A 14,171-nucleotide genomic window follows, 5' to 3' on the forward strand; every position below is an offset into this window, starting at 1 on the left:
TGCTGAATTTTTTTTCATTCCTTTTTTTTTAAATTAAAATTCTTTGCTATACAGTATTCCTTTCTGGGAGAAGGGAGAGAGAGAAATGGGGAAATCTAGGAGATGTAAAAGAAAAATAAATTAGTCAAAATCTATTAAAAAAGAGGATTATTGTGAAACTATAAATTTCTATTATATACAACTCATTTTTATTTAAAAATTTTTGAATTCAAAATTTTTTTCTGTTTTTTAAAAAAATAAGTTAAACATGTTACTTTTTCTTTTTTACTCTTCTTTATTTATTTTTATTATAGCTTTTTATTTACAAGATATATACATGGGTAATTTTTCAGCATTGACCCTTGCAAAACCTTCTGTTCCAACTTTTCCCCTCCTTCCCCCCACCCCCTCCCCCAGATGGCAGGTAGATCAATACAAAACATGTTACTTTCAAAGCTGTCCTTGAAAGTAATAAACTGGGAAAAATTTTTTACATCCAAGGGTTCTGATAAAGACTTCATTCCTACAATATATAGAGAACTGACACAAATTTATAAAAATTCAAGCCATTCTCCAATCAAAATAATCAAAAGATATGAACAGACAATTTTCAGATGAAGAAATTAAACCATTTCTACTCATATGAAAAGGTGCTGTGTATCACTATTGATCAGAGAAATGCAAATTAAAACAACTCTGAAACACTACTACACACATCTCAGATTGGCTAAGATGACAGGAAAAAATAATGAAAAATATTAAAGGGGATATGGGAAAACTGGGACACTAATACATTGTTGGTGGAGTTGTAAAATGATCCAACCATTCTGGAGTGCAATTTGGAACTATGCCCAAAGGGTGTAAAACTACACACCTTTGATCTAGCAGTGTTTCTACTGGGCTTGTATCACAAAGAGATCATACAAAAGGGAAAGGGGTCCACATGTGCCAAAATGTTTGTGGCAGTCCTCTTTGTAGTGGCAAGGAACTGGAAGCTGAGTGAATGCCCATCAGTTGGAGAATGGCTGAGTAAATTGTGGTATATGAATGTTATGGAATATTATTAATCTATAGGAAATGATCAGCAGGAGGATCTCAGAGAGGTCTGGAGAGACTTTCATGAACTGATGCTAAGTAATATGAGCAGAACCAGGAGATCAAGACTAGTCTTGTGATGAAGGGAACCATCTGCATCCAAAGAGAGGACTGTGGGAATTGAGTGTGGATCACAACATAGTGTAGAGAATGGAACTCTGGAGAAGTATACTTGAAACAAGGTGTTAATTCAGTGGAATTGATGAGATAATGATTCTCTAGTTCACATATATACTTAGTATTTAGTATGGTTATGTATTACAGTATACTACAGTATACTGTAGTAATGTAATTGTAATAGGGTATTTAAACTGGGGACAAAGTCAGACTCAGAGGGAGACTGGATGAGACTGTCAGACTGCTGGAAGAGACTGGGTCAGACTGAGACTCGGGTCAGACTATGACAGACACAGACTATGTAAGAGACAATAAAGACTTTGGACTCTATTCTTGTCCATTCTTGTGGTGTCTATCCTGCTGAGACGAAGGCCCCTCCAGGAGGACCTCCAGAAAGCTAGCCTGAACATTACAACATAGTATTTTCACTTTTTTTGTTGTTTGCTTACATTTTGTTTTCTTTATAATTTTTTCCTTTTCTCATGCAGCTTGATAATTATAAAAATATGTATAGAAGAATTGCACATGTTTAACATATATTGGATTACTTGCCATCTGGGGAGAAGGTGAGGGGGAAAGGAGGGAAAAAATTTGGAACACAAGGTTTCACAAGGATGAATGTTGAAAGTTATTTATGCATATGTTTTGAAAATAAAAAGCTTTTAAAAAGGGGAAAAGCAACATTAAAAAAAAAAAGGTGTCCTTGTCATTGTTTCCTTATAAACTTCTTTCTGATCTTTTCTGTGCATTTTAAATGTTTTAATAACCTTCTTTTATTCCTTTTCTTTTTCTTCTTGGTAATTACTGTCTCTCAGAGCTATCTTAAATAAGAAGCTCTAGCTCACCATCCCAGAATCAAGCTACTACGTTTCCCCTTCAGAATTCTAGAGATAACTTGAGGGACTGAGGCATTTCTAGTTTTTCCTTTAAAAAGTATTAAAAACATTCTCAAGATTTTATTGGCACAGAGGATTAAAGTCTCAGGTTGTATTGCTGATATCACTTCTTGGTTGCTTGAGTATGGAACAACCACAAGGAGCTCCAGATACTCTCTGATGCTGGTGGACTATATGGATAACTCAGGAAGGGAACTTTGCTCAGCTGAATCAACTCATGGTATCTTCAGTACTTAGCCTTATGGAATAGTCTTCTTCTGCCCTGCCTAAGTAAATCATCCTTTGTTAAATGTTCAATTTAATAAATATTTGTTAAGTGCCTACTAGGTATCAGACATTGTGCTGGAAAATAAGTGAAAAAGAAAAGCAGTGTCTAGCTTCAAGGAACTTCCAATTGAATGGGGAGAAACATAGAAAAGGAAGCTGGAAAATTGTGGGATGAGGAGGGGAAAATCTTGTTTTGTGGAGTTGAAACCAAGGATAAACTACCAGAAGACTAGTCTTTGCAAGATATAGTCCACATCAGTCTATCAAAATGCACTCAACTCCTAGTTAAATATAGTTATGAAATACTTTTAAAAATATTTTATTTAGTTTAATTAAATATAATGTCTCAAATGTTGTAAATATAATGACCTAAATATGAATGTTACCTGAGATCTATTTCTTAATGTAGCATCGGCAAACTATGACCAGAGATCCAAATTCAGCTTGGTGCCTACTCTTTATAGAAGTAATTGTAGAAGAGTCTGTCAGATACAATTTAATATAGAAGCATATGTCTTGGAGCAAGTCTTAACTGATCCAAGAAATTTCCAATTTATTTTTTATATTAATAGTGAAACAAAATAAATTAACACAGCAAAGTAAAACAAAATTCATAGTTGAAGTTTATGACCAGTTGAATCACCAGACAAAATGATAGCAATGTGACTGCTGGGCATCATGGGAGGAAATAGCTTTCTGAAACTAATTACTTTCTTTTTAACGATTCCTTTAAAGAATTCCCTTTTCAGTCTGGTCAAATAGGTGTAAAGTGATCAATCTCCTAATTGGATTGATCAAAAGATGTTTCCACTCTTAGTTTCATCAACATAAACAAATCAAATTCAAAGAATCTTAGTTTCAGGGACTCAACAAAGTCCCTCCTTGAAGTTGATTAATCCTTCTACTTAAGGAGAGTGGATTGGGGCTTTGAAACTTGGTCATGATATTATTTTCTAATACAATAGGGCTATATGCTTTCATATAAGGGAAGATATAATTGAAGTGACATTATAGCTTATGGTTAGCCATACCAATGTCATAATGTAGCAAGTATGCTCTAGCTTTTTCCCCCAGAACAAAGTTTACTACCTTCAGAATTTATTTTAGGATGCCTTAGAGATTTGAAGGTTGTCCCTTCTCTAATGCTATGATGCTATAAGCTCAACCCCCCACTGACTATGTTACTTCCACTTTTGGGTGCCAATGGATAGCACCCTATTTCCATTTAAACATTTAATATTAATTTTCTTTCCCTTATACCTTAGGAACACACTGTTCCCTATTATTTATGGGGAGAGCGGGCACACTATGGAATAATTATTCCATAGCACAACTTCATATATAACATAGCATAGCATAACTACCAAGCTCATGACCAAAGGCAGCATTGTTGTCTGATGAGTCCTGGTCTTAGTTAACAGTGGTCTTGGTTCTGATGGTCACTCTTGGGGATACTGATACTGAGTTAACTGTAGGGATGTCAGGAAACTAGGGTACCAGTATACCCTGGAGCTTGATTGTTTGTTCTTCTGACCTTTTAAAATTCAAAAGATTGGAAGTTCCAATACGTTCAAAAAACATATAGTTCACTATAAAAAAATATATGTGTGAACAATGAAATGAAATGGTCACAAATATTCTAATTCGCAGTATTTGAAGTTACAAAAATATAAGATATGGTAATTCATTTCAATACAAGGACATAATGCAACAACTTCATGAGATTTAGATTTATTATTCATACTAGTCAATATCTAGTTATAAAAGTGGAATCCATAAGCTGAAGCCTATTTCTTGGGACCACATAGCCTCAGAGCAATTTTGTCTCTTACTGGACTCCATTAGAGAAAAGAATAAGCATTTATATAGTGACAGATACTCTGTTAAGCATTTTTTTTTAACAAATATTTTCTCAAATGCATACCCTTTGACCCAGCAGTGCCATAACTGGGTTTCTATCTCAAGGAAATCATAAAGGAGGGAAAAGGACCCACATGTGCAAAAATGTTTGTAGCAGCCCTTTTGTGGTAGCAAAGAATTAGAAAATGAGTAAATGCCCATCAACTGGGGAATAGTTGAACAAGTTGTAATATGTGAAGGCAATAGAATATTATTGTTCTATAAAAATGATGAACAAACTGATTTTAGAAAGGTCTGAAAAGATTTACACAAACTGATGCTGAGCAAAACACGAACCAGGAATACATTATATTCAATAACAGAAAGAATGTGCAATTATCAACTATGAAAGACTTGATTCTTCTCAGTGGTTCAGTGATCCAAAGCAATCCCAATAAAATTTGGACAGAAAAATACCATTTACAACCAGAAAAAGAACTAAGGAAACTGAATGTAAATCAACACATGCTATGTTCACATCTTTTTTTCTGTTTTTTTTCTTTTAATCTCTCCCATGGTTTTTCCCTTTTGCTCTGATTTTTCTCTCCCAACATGATTCATGAAGCAATGTGTATTAAAAATAAATAAATTTACTAGGGGAAAAAAAGAAAAGAAATTTGAAAAAAAAACCCAAATATTTTCTCATTTGATCTTTACCAAAAAAATTTTTTTAAAATCATTTGATCTTTACAACAATCCTGGGTGTGTGTGTGTGTGCTATTATTGTCCCCATTTTAGAGTTGAGCAAATTGAAGCAAACAGGATAAAGTGACTTGTCTAGGTCCTGTAGCTAGTAGGTTTCTGACTTAGGATTTGAACTCAAAAATTCCTGACTTCAAGTCTACTGCTTCAACAGCTGTCTGGCACCATTAATAAAGGAATCATATCATCATAAAACAGCTAAAGAAAATGAGGAGAAGACACTTATTTAATGTTAAGTCAGGTGTTTTTTGAACATATCCCTAATTTTAGATATGCGGCCAATCAAATTAGACTCCTCCTGATTATGTGGTTCAATTTCTTCAAGGCAGTTTTATCACAGGTCACCTCTTCTGGAAGTAGGTTCTTTCCTCTCCACAGGGAAATTTGTCTCAGTCCAATACACTGATAAACTGTGAATGCTCCAGTCCCAATTACATTCTCCCTCTGAAAAAGTTGCTTCTTTGGCATCATATGGGAAAGACTCTCAAAACAATCAATGTAGCAACATTTTATACAGTTCTATAAAAATCACACACAAAAAAATCAGTTTTAACAAACAAGGGACATTTCACAGAGATTACCAAAGATGACTACTTGCTTAGTAGGAAACAAATGCTTGTCTTGAATAGCCTTTCACAACCTAAGGGCAATAAAAAAGATAAAAGAAAATTAGTTTCTGATCTCAAAATGAAATCTGCCCCCTACGGAGCTTCCCGGGTCACATACAGTCTCCCCTGATGGATTTAAAATGTGGAGTTTACTAAAAGTCACCCTTACTCTTAGGTAAGAAACCAAACTCACTTGCCTTGGAGTCACATTCCTTTCTGGGATAAAGTGGGACACTTCACTTTTTGCCTTTTCCACTAAACTCCCCTTTCCCCTGTTCATTCTAGACCCATGAATATAAAAGAGGTCAAAACATTAAATAAGTCCAAAGTTGGTGGGGAGTGAGGACATCTATTCAGAGGCACAATCATGGAGGATCTTTTTGACTTCTTTGTTCAAAATATCCAGTGGCATTTAACAATGGAGGAAAATAGGGTTCAAGTCTATGTCATTAGAGAAAAGACATCCTCAGTCTCTCGAGGTACACCAGAGCTAACAGGAGAACATGTAGTTAGGATTGGTCTGTGAGAGTAAGGTGAAGGTATATTCATTGCAATTATATCAGTGATACTACCTAAATTGTAGATTTTAGTGCTGTATCAATCAAAGTACTAAGGTGTTTCTTTGTAGAATTGGTAATGATAAAATTCATCTGGAGCAACAAAAAGTCAAGAATCTCAAGTTAAACAAAGGGAGCAATAATAATTAAGGAAGAATAACATTTTGTGGCTTCAAAATACTTTATAAAATAGTAATTATCCAAACTATTTGGTTGTTTTAAAAAATGTCAATTGAATTAAAAAAATTTAAGAATATACAAACTTAAAAACCCAGTGTTTGATAAATCTAATGAATGACTTGTTGAAAGATTTCCTTTTCAATTAGCACTGCTGGGAAAACTGGAAAGCACTTTGACAGAAAATAGTTTAGAAAAACATCTTATACCATATATCAAAAAAGTTTCAGATAGATTTACTGTTACATTTTTTTAAAATTGAAAGAAAATGAAGGGCAGTATCTTTGCAGCTATAGTTTGGAGGAGAATTTTTTAAAAAGCCAGGGATAGAAGAGATCACAAAAAATAAACTAGATATTTCCAATGACATAAAATTGAAAAGTTTTTGCATAGACAAAATCAATTAGGATAAGAAGGCAAAGTTTTGATGGGAGGGGAAAGAAACCACTTTTATATTAAATATCTTTTTATTTTATTTTTGCTGAGGCAATTGGAGTTAAGTGACTTGCCCAGGGTCACACAGCAAGGAAGATTAAGTGTCTAAGGACAGATTTGAATTCAAGTCCTGAAATTCTGACTTCAGGGCTAGTGCTCTATCCACTGCACCAAGTAGCTGCCCCTATATTAAATATCTTTGATAAAGATCTGAAAATCACGATATAGAGGAGATTAATGCAAAGACTAAGAGTCATCCCCCAATTTAAAAATGACCAAAGGATAGAGACAAATAGTTCTCAAAAGAATTTCAAATTACCAATTAACATATAGAAGATTATTCCAAATTGCAGTGATAAGAAAAATGCAAATTAAAATAACTTTGAGATCTTTAACATATATACTCTAAAAATTCAAGGCTTAGACAGAAATATTCAATAGAGGAGGGCCTGTGAGAAGATTGGAACACTAATGGATTATTGCTGGTTCTGTAAATTGATTGAACCACTATGGAAGACAATTTTGAATTATATTTTAAATTCAACATGTTAAAACTGAGCTCCTTTTCTTTTGCCCTTACCCCTTCACCCTTTCTATCTTTCCCATTATTGTGAAGGCAACACTCTTCTCCCAATTCATCTCATTCAAAACTATCACAAATGAAATTTAACCACATTAAACTAGGCATGTTCTCTTGAAGCAAGATAATAGTTTATTAACAGAGTGGAAATCTATTAATAAAGGGTCAATAACTTGCACTGATTTATGCCAAAGACTGGGAGATGAAGACTTAATACATTTTTATAAGATTAGAGCAAAGATACCCTGCTCTAGTCTTTATTGTACCCTTATAAAAAGCAATTAAAAAAAAAGAAATTTATGGCCAAAGAAGAATTAGAGAACATTATGAAATGAAAAGTAGATAATTTTTATTATATTAAATTTAAAAAGTTATGCAAACAAAACCAATGCAGCCAAGATTAGAAGGGAAGCAAAAAACTGTAAAAAAAAAAAAAAATTACATCCAAGGGTTCTGATGAAAGCCTAATTTCTAAAATATGTAAAGAATTCAATCAAACTTATAAGAATACAAGCCATTCCCCAAATGATAAATGGTGAAAGGATGTGAACAGACAATTTTCAGATGAGAAAATTAAAGCCATTTCTATTCATATTAAAAAATGCCCTAAATCACTATTGATTTTAGAAATGCAAATTAAGACAACTCTGAGATATCACTTTACCTCTCAAATCAGTTAAGATGATAGGAAAAGATAATGATAAATATTGGAGGAGATGTGGGAAAACTGGGACACTAATACATTGTTGGTGAAATTGTGAACTGATCCAAACATTTTGAAAAGCAATTTGAAACTATGCCCAACGGTCTATAAAGTAGTGTCTTTACTGAATCTGTATTCTAAAGAGATCATAAAAAAGAGGGAAAGAACCACATGTGCAAAAATGTTTGTAGCAATCCTTTTTTAATGACAAAGAACTAGAAACTGAGTGGATGGAGAATGGCTGAATAAGTTGTGATATATGAATGTTATGGAAATTATTGAAACAGCAGACATTTCAAATTTACATGAACTGATGTTAAGTGAAGTTAGTAGAACCAAGAGAATGTTATACACAGCAACAACAAAATTATATTTTGTTCAGTTCTGATGGATATGGCTCTTTTCAACACTGAGGTGACTCAGCCCAATTCCAATGGATTTGTGATGGAGAGAGCTATCTGCATCCAGAGAGCATTAAAGAGACTGAATGTGGATCACAACATAGAATTTTCACCTTTATTGTTGTTGTTTGTTTGCTTGTTTTTTTTTCTTTCTCATTTTTTGCCCCTTTTGATCTGATTTTTCTTATGCGACATGATAAATGTGAAAATAAGTTTAGAAGAATTGCACATGTTTAAACTATATTGGATGGCTTGTCTAAGTGAGGGAAGAGTTGGGGAGGGAAGGAGAAAAATTTGGAACACAAGTTTTTGCAAGGATGAATGGTGAAAACTATTTTTGTATGCATTTTGAAAAATAAAAAGCTAAAAAAAAAAGAAATAAAAAAGAGAACTGACTTCTAAACTTAACTCATTACAGACTAGCTGATTTTTTGCACTAAGTTCAGAGATGAAAAACAATGACTTAGGCAGTTACAGAACAAAACCAATTAATTGTAAATAGAATCAATAAAAATTATATAAAAATCAATTTAATCTAGATACCATCCTTGAGTTCTCAATATCTCTGATTGGCCTCCCTCATATTCAATCAATTATCAAGGCCTGTCAATATCACTTTAACATCTTTCCAATAAGCCTCTTTCTCTCCTCAGATACTAGCACAACCCTAATGTAAGCCATCATCACCTGTACTATTGTAAGTCTCTTCCCATTCCAATCTAGCCTCCATTCAGCCACCAAAGTGATATTCCAACAGTGCAGGTTTGATTGTGTGGCTCCCCTATTCAATAAACTCCACTTACTCCATATCACCTCTATTTGGCTCTGTTTAGCATTCAAAACCCTGCATAACTAGCCTCCTCCTTCATAACAGTCTTCTTGCTTTACTCTATCACAGGCTCTTTAATCCAGTGACACTAGCTGTAGTGTACTCTAGAACTGTGACCTGGAACCAAGTATATAGTACAACAGATAACTTTGCATCTCGTGACAGCAAAGGGTCCCTGGCAATCTTTTTCTTTCCAATTGAGAACATCAGGAATAACTCCAAGTTCTGAGCTGGCTTGTCCTGAGCTGGACTATGGTCCATTCTTTCTTTTTTTTTTTCTCCAGATTTTTCCAAAGCATTTATTCATTTTATTAATTTTCTATTCTTTGTTTTATTTTCTCCCTCAATAGTATTTTATTTTTTTCAATTACATATAAAGATAGTTTTCAACATTCATTTTTGTAAGATTTTGAGTTCCAAAATTTTCTCCCTTCTTCCCTTACCTCTCTTCTCCCCAAAACAGCAAATAATCTGATATAGGTTATGCACGTTCAATCCTTTTAAATATATTTCCATATGAATCATGTTGTGAAAGAAAAATCAGAACAAAAGGGGAAAAACATGAAAAAGAAAAAGCGAACAAACAAAGATGAAATTACTATGCTTTAATCTACATTCTATCTCCATAGTTCTCTCTCTGAACATGAATGGCATTTTCTATCCCAAGTCTATCAAATTGTCTTGGATCACTTGCATTGCTGAGAAGAGCTAAGTCTATTATAGTTGATTATCACACAATCTTATTGTTACCGTATTTCTCTTGGTTCTGTTCACGTCATTCAGCATCTGTTCATGTAAGTCTTTGCAGATTTTTCTGAAAACTATGATCCATTCTTACCCCAGTGAGGCAGATCTTTTCTAAGTTGTCTTAAGTTGGAAAATTGTCTCACTCTGTTCTTTTGCTGGTTTTGCCAACTCCAGAATTTATTTTGAGGTATTATTTTAGAGTTGTTTGGAGGGAAATTTGGGATAGCAAAGGTATGTCCATCTTGTCTCTGTGCTTTCATCATTTTCTTTTCTTCCTTCCTTCCTTCCTTTCTTTTTTTCTTTTCTTTCTTTCTCTTTTCTTTTCTTTCTTTCTTTCATTCTTTCTTTCTTTTTCTTCCTTCCTTCCTTCCTTCCTTCCTTCCTTTCTTTCTTTTTTCTTTTCTTTCTTTCTTTCTTTTTCTTCCTTCCTTCCTTCCTTCCTTCCTTCCTTTCTTCCTTCCTTCCTTCTTTCCTTCCTTCCTCCCTCCCTTCCTCCCTCCCTCACTTCCTTCCTCCCTCTTTCCCTTTCTTTCTTTCTTTCTTTCTTTCTTTCTTTCTTTCTTTCTTTCTTTCTTTCTTTCTTTCTTTCTTTCTTTCTTGTTTTCTTGCTTTCTTGCTTTCTTTCCTTTCTTTGTAAGACAGTTAGGGTTAAATGATTTGCTTAGGGTCACACAGCTAGTAAGTGTTAAGTGTCTGAGATGATATTTGAACTCAGGTCCTTCTGACTTCAGGACCAGTGCTCTATGCACTAGCTGCCCTGTCACCATTTGTTTTCAAAGCAATTAGTGTCCCTAAGATCCCATGTGGAATCTGAGTGGGAGGGGAAGCTGATATAATTGCAACCAAGAAAGGGGTGATGGATGATAAAGCACACAGGAGAAAAAATTAGAATTTTTTTTTTTACTGTGATAAATATATATTAACCAGAGAAACACATAGACATGTCCATACCTAGAGAAAACTCACACAGGCACATCCAGAGAGAGTGGGAGGGATTTTTTTTTTTAAATCTCCAGAGACCTCCTCAGTTACGGACACTAGGTGAACAAATGAGTTTATGGTTCACAAAGAGGGAGGGAATAGATTTGAGAATAAGTGGTGTAGCCCCAGCAGGGTGGAGTCCATCTAAAAGGGGTTAACTACTCCCTTTCACTAACTTTCCATCTTTTATGTTGTTCAGTCCTTTCTGACTCTTCATGACCACATTTGGTGTTTTCTTGGCAAAAATACTGGAGATTTTTGCCATTTTCTTTTCCAACTCCTTTTAAGGTGAAGAAATGGGGCACTCAGAGTTAAATGACTTGCCCAGAGTTACACAGCTAATAAGTGTCTGAGGTTGGATTTGAACTCAGGATAATGAGTTTTCCTGACTGCAGGCCCTGCATTGCTATCCACTGCATCATCTAGCTAGATATATCATAGCATTAGAAAAACATACATTTGTTTTAACCCTAGCATAGGGCAGAAAAGATATTTGATTTGGAGCCTGAAACCCTGTGTTTGCTTCTTGGCAATTAAACCTGTTGGGCAGATCACTGAATCTGGGGCTTTCTATTAATTGAAGGGCATGAACTAACTGATATTTTAAAATTCTTTTTTAAAAATTTTTAAATTTAAATTAAATTTAATTTTAATTTTAATAAATCTTTTAAAATTCTTTCCTGTCTCAAAATTTATGATCCTACAAGTATTACAAAATAGCAGAGTTTAATTAAATTTAATAAAATTGTCTAATACTCTAGGAAATTGTGATATATCCCAAATAAAAGATTGTCGACCTTATTTGTTTGTGGACCTGTCTCCCAAATATTTTTCTTAGACTTCATCAAGAAAAGGATCAGCTCTATCAAATTTCCCTTGACCTCTTTTGGCTAAAATTTTAAATCCAGAAGATGCATCAAATTATAAGCAAGAAATATGTTCTTGAACACTATTTGTTGTTATTGTTCAGTTATTTTTCAGTTGTATCTTATTTTTCATGATCCTATTTGAGCTTTAGAAGCAGAGGTATTGAAGTGCTTTACCATTTCCTTCGCCAGCTAATTTTATAGATGATGAAACTGAGGTAAACAGGATTAAGTAACTTGCCCAGGGTCACACACCTAGTAAAAGTGTCTGAGACTGGATTTGAACTCAGCAAGATGAATTCTGTGTCCTCACTGTGCAGATACTATTTATTTTTAAAGTTTTGGAAAGGCTATGCAGATAGAAATTTTTAATTTTTAAAATATGTATGAGTTATTTTTTAAAGTTAGTTTTAACAGAGTTGGGCCAGCAAAGATAAATCATCTATTTAGAAAAAAAATTATATCTTTTTTTGGGGGGAGGGGAAGAAGCAGCAAGAGTATCATTTTATTTGTAACTTATCTAACATAAATTTTATGAAATTTGCAAGAGTCTTTTTCAGGAATGATAATAATAATAATAATAATTCAATTGTTCCATTGTCTTATAAAATACCTTTCCAAAAACATCATAACTACAGGCCTAACATTCAGATTGTAACTAAAACAAAAAATGTCCCAATAGACCTGGCAGTGGACTTATTACAAAGGTCTAAACAAGAAAGAAAAGTACTCCCTGGTGGAAAAGATTTTTTTTTTAAAGTCCAGATGGTCAAAGATGTACTGGTTTGAACTTCAGTTTATTAAAATGTGAAGCAATTACTTTGAAGCTTTGTATATATGATCTTTTTCTTCCTCAATACAGCTCTAATGAATAAATACAGTTAAGCAAAACTTGCACTATCTATCGGACTGTATATGGAATGACAACATTTTACTCTCAAATATCTCTACTTTATCTATATATTTCATCATCTGACTTATGAAATCATGATTTGTCATTACTCATAAGTTATTCAGCTGCCTTTTGCAATTTTCATTTACATTATTAAACGTAACTGAGTATGCTCTTTTCCTGGTTCTATTTTCTGGGTATAATTGATAGAATAACATCTATTTCTCTTCTCTCCATCACCGTTGGCTCTGGCTAAAGTTCATCTGCCTGCAGTGGGGTTTCTTAAGGTAACATTCCACATGTGCTGCCTTGAGGCTGGTCTTACATTTACAGGTGCTCAAAGATCTGGAGCTTTGGGATGATGCAGTATCCTTTGGTTCCCATGGCAGCAGCTATAAAAAGGGGCTGCATCAAAGAGAATACCTATTGATGTCAGAAAAGTCACCCACAGAAAAAATATTTAAAGGAGTGACTCTGGCCACTGATGTTCTCTCTTACTCATACGCTTTGAATGTGTGGCACGTAACTATCTCAGTGGGATTTCCCATTGAAGGAAGGGACCCTCTATCCACTCTTCAGACAGGTTGGAATCAAGTACACATGCGTAAATCCAAAGCTTGAAGTTTCTTTAGAAATCCATCAGTAATAATAATTAAAAAGCATTTATTAAGTATCTACTAAGTGCCAGGCACTATAATAGGCACTGGGGATCCAAAAAGGGGGGGGGGAATAGTCCCTACCCTCAATAGTACCCTACCATTGGAGCTTGAAATCCAATGAAAGAAAAAAAACATACAAACACATCTATATCTATATCCATGTCTCTGCCTCTGTCTCTCCATCTCTGAGAGAAGCATGCAAACATGTCTGTTTGTCTGTTTCAGTCTCTGTCTCTCTTTGTTTCTCTCTGTCTCTGTCTCTCTCTTTCTCTTTCTCTGTCTCTCTCCCTTTCCATATCTATCTATAAAGTCAGAGACAGAGGGACAAAAAGACAAAGACAGGGAGAGAGAGACAGAGACATAGCACAAACTATATATAGGATAAATAGAAAATAATTAACAGAGAGAACGCACTAGAATTAAGAGGGGTTGGGAAAGTCTTCCTAATTTTAATTAGGAATTAAAGGAAGTCACCTAGATAGAGCACTGGGCTTACTAAATTCAAATCCAGCCTCAGATATGGGGTGACCCTGGGCAATGCACTTAATTCTATTTACCTCAGTTTCTTCATCTGTAAAATGAGCTGGAGAAAGAAATGGCAAAACCACTCCTGTATCTCTGCCAAGAAAACCCCCAAATGGGGTAACAAAAAGTTAGAAATGACTAAACAACAAAGGAAGCAGAGGAAGCCAGTAGGTGGAATTGAAGAGAGAGAGCATCCCAGGGGAGAGGGACAGCCAGAGAAAATAACTAGAGCTGAGAGATGGAGAATAATTTTTTG

At 34.3% G+C, this 14,171-nt stretch overlaps 1 protein-coding gene across 1 annotated transcript in view; it reads right to left on the reverse strand.

The window, feature by feature from the left end:
- Positions 1-5,011: 5,011 nt before the first annotated feature.
- Positions 5,012-14,171, reverse strand: part of PLXDC1 (plexin domain containing 1) — a 149,831-nt gene continuing 140,671 nt past the window's right edge. Inside the window, exon 14 of the mRNA XM_031966169.1 lies at positions 5,012-5,595. Coding sequence (XP_031822029.1) covers positions 5,554-5,595 — 42 coding nt within the window. The 3' untranslated portion in view covers positions 5,012-5,553. The remainder of the gene's footprint in view (positions 5,596-14,171) is intronic.

Source organism: Sarcophilus harrisii, chromosome 4 (assembly GCF_902635505.1).
Source record: "Sarcophilus harrisii chromosome 4, mSarHar1.11, whole genome shotgun sequence".
NCBI lineage: Eukaryota > Metazoa > Chordata > Mammalia > Dasyuromorphia > Dasyuridae > Sarcophilus > Sarcophilus harrisii.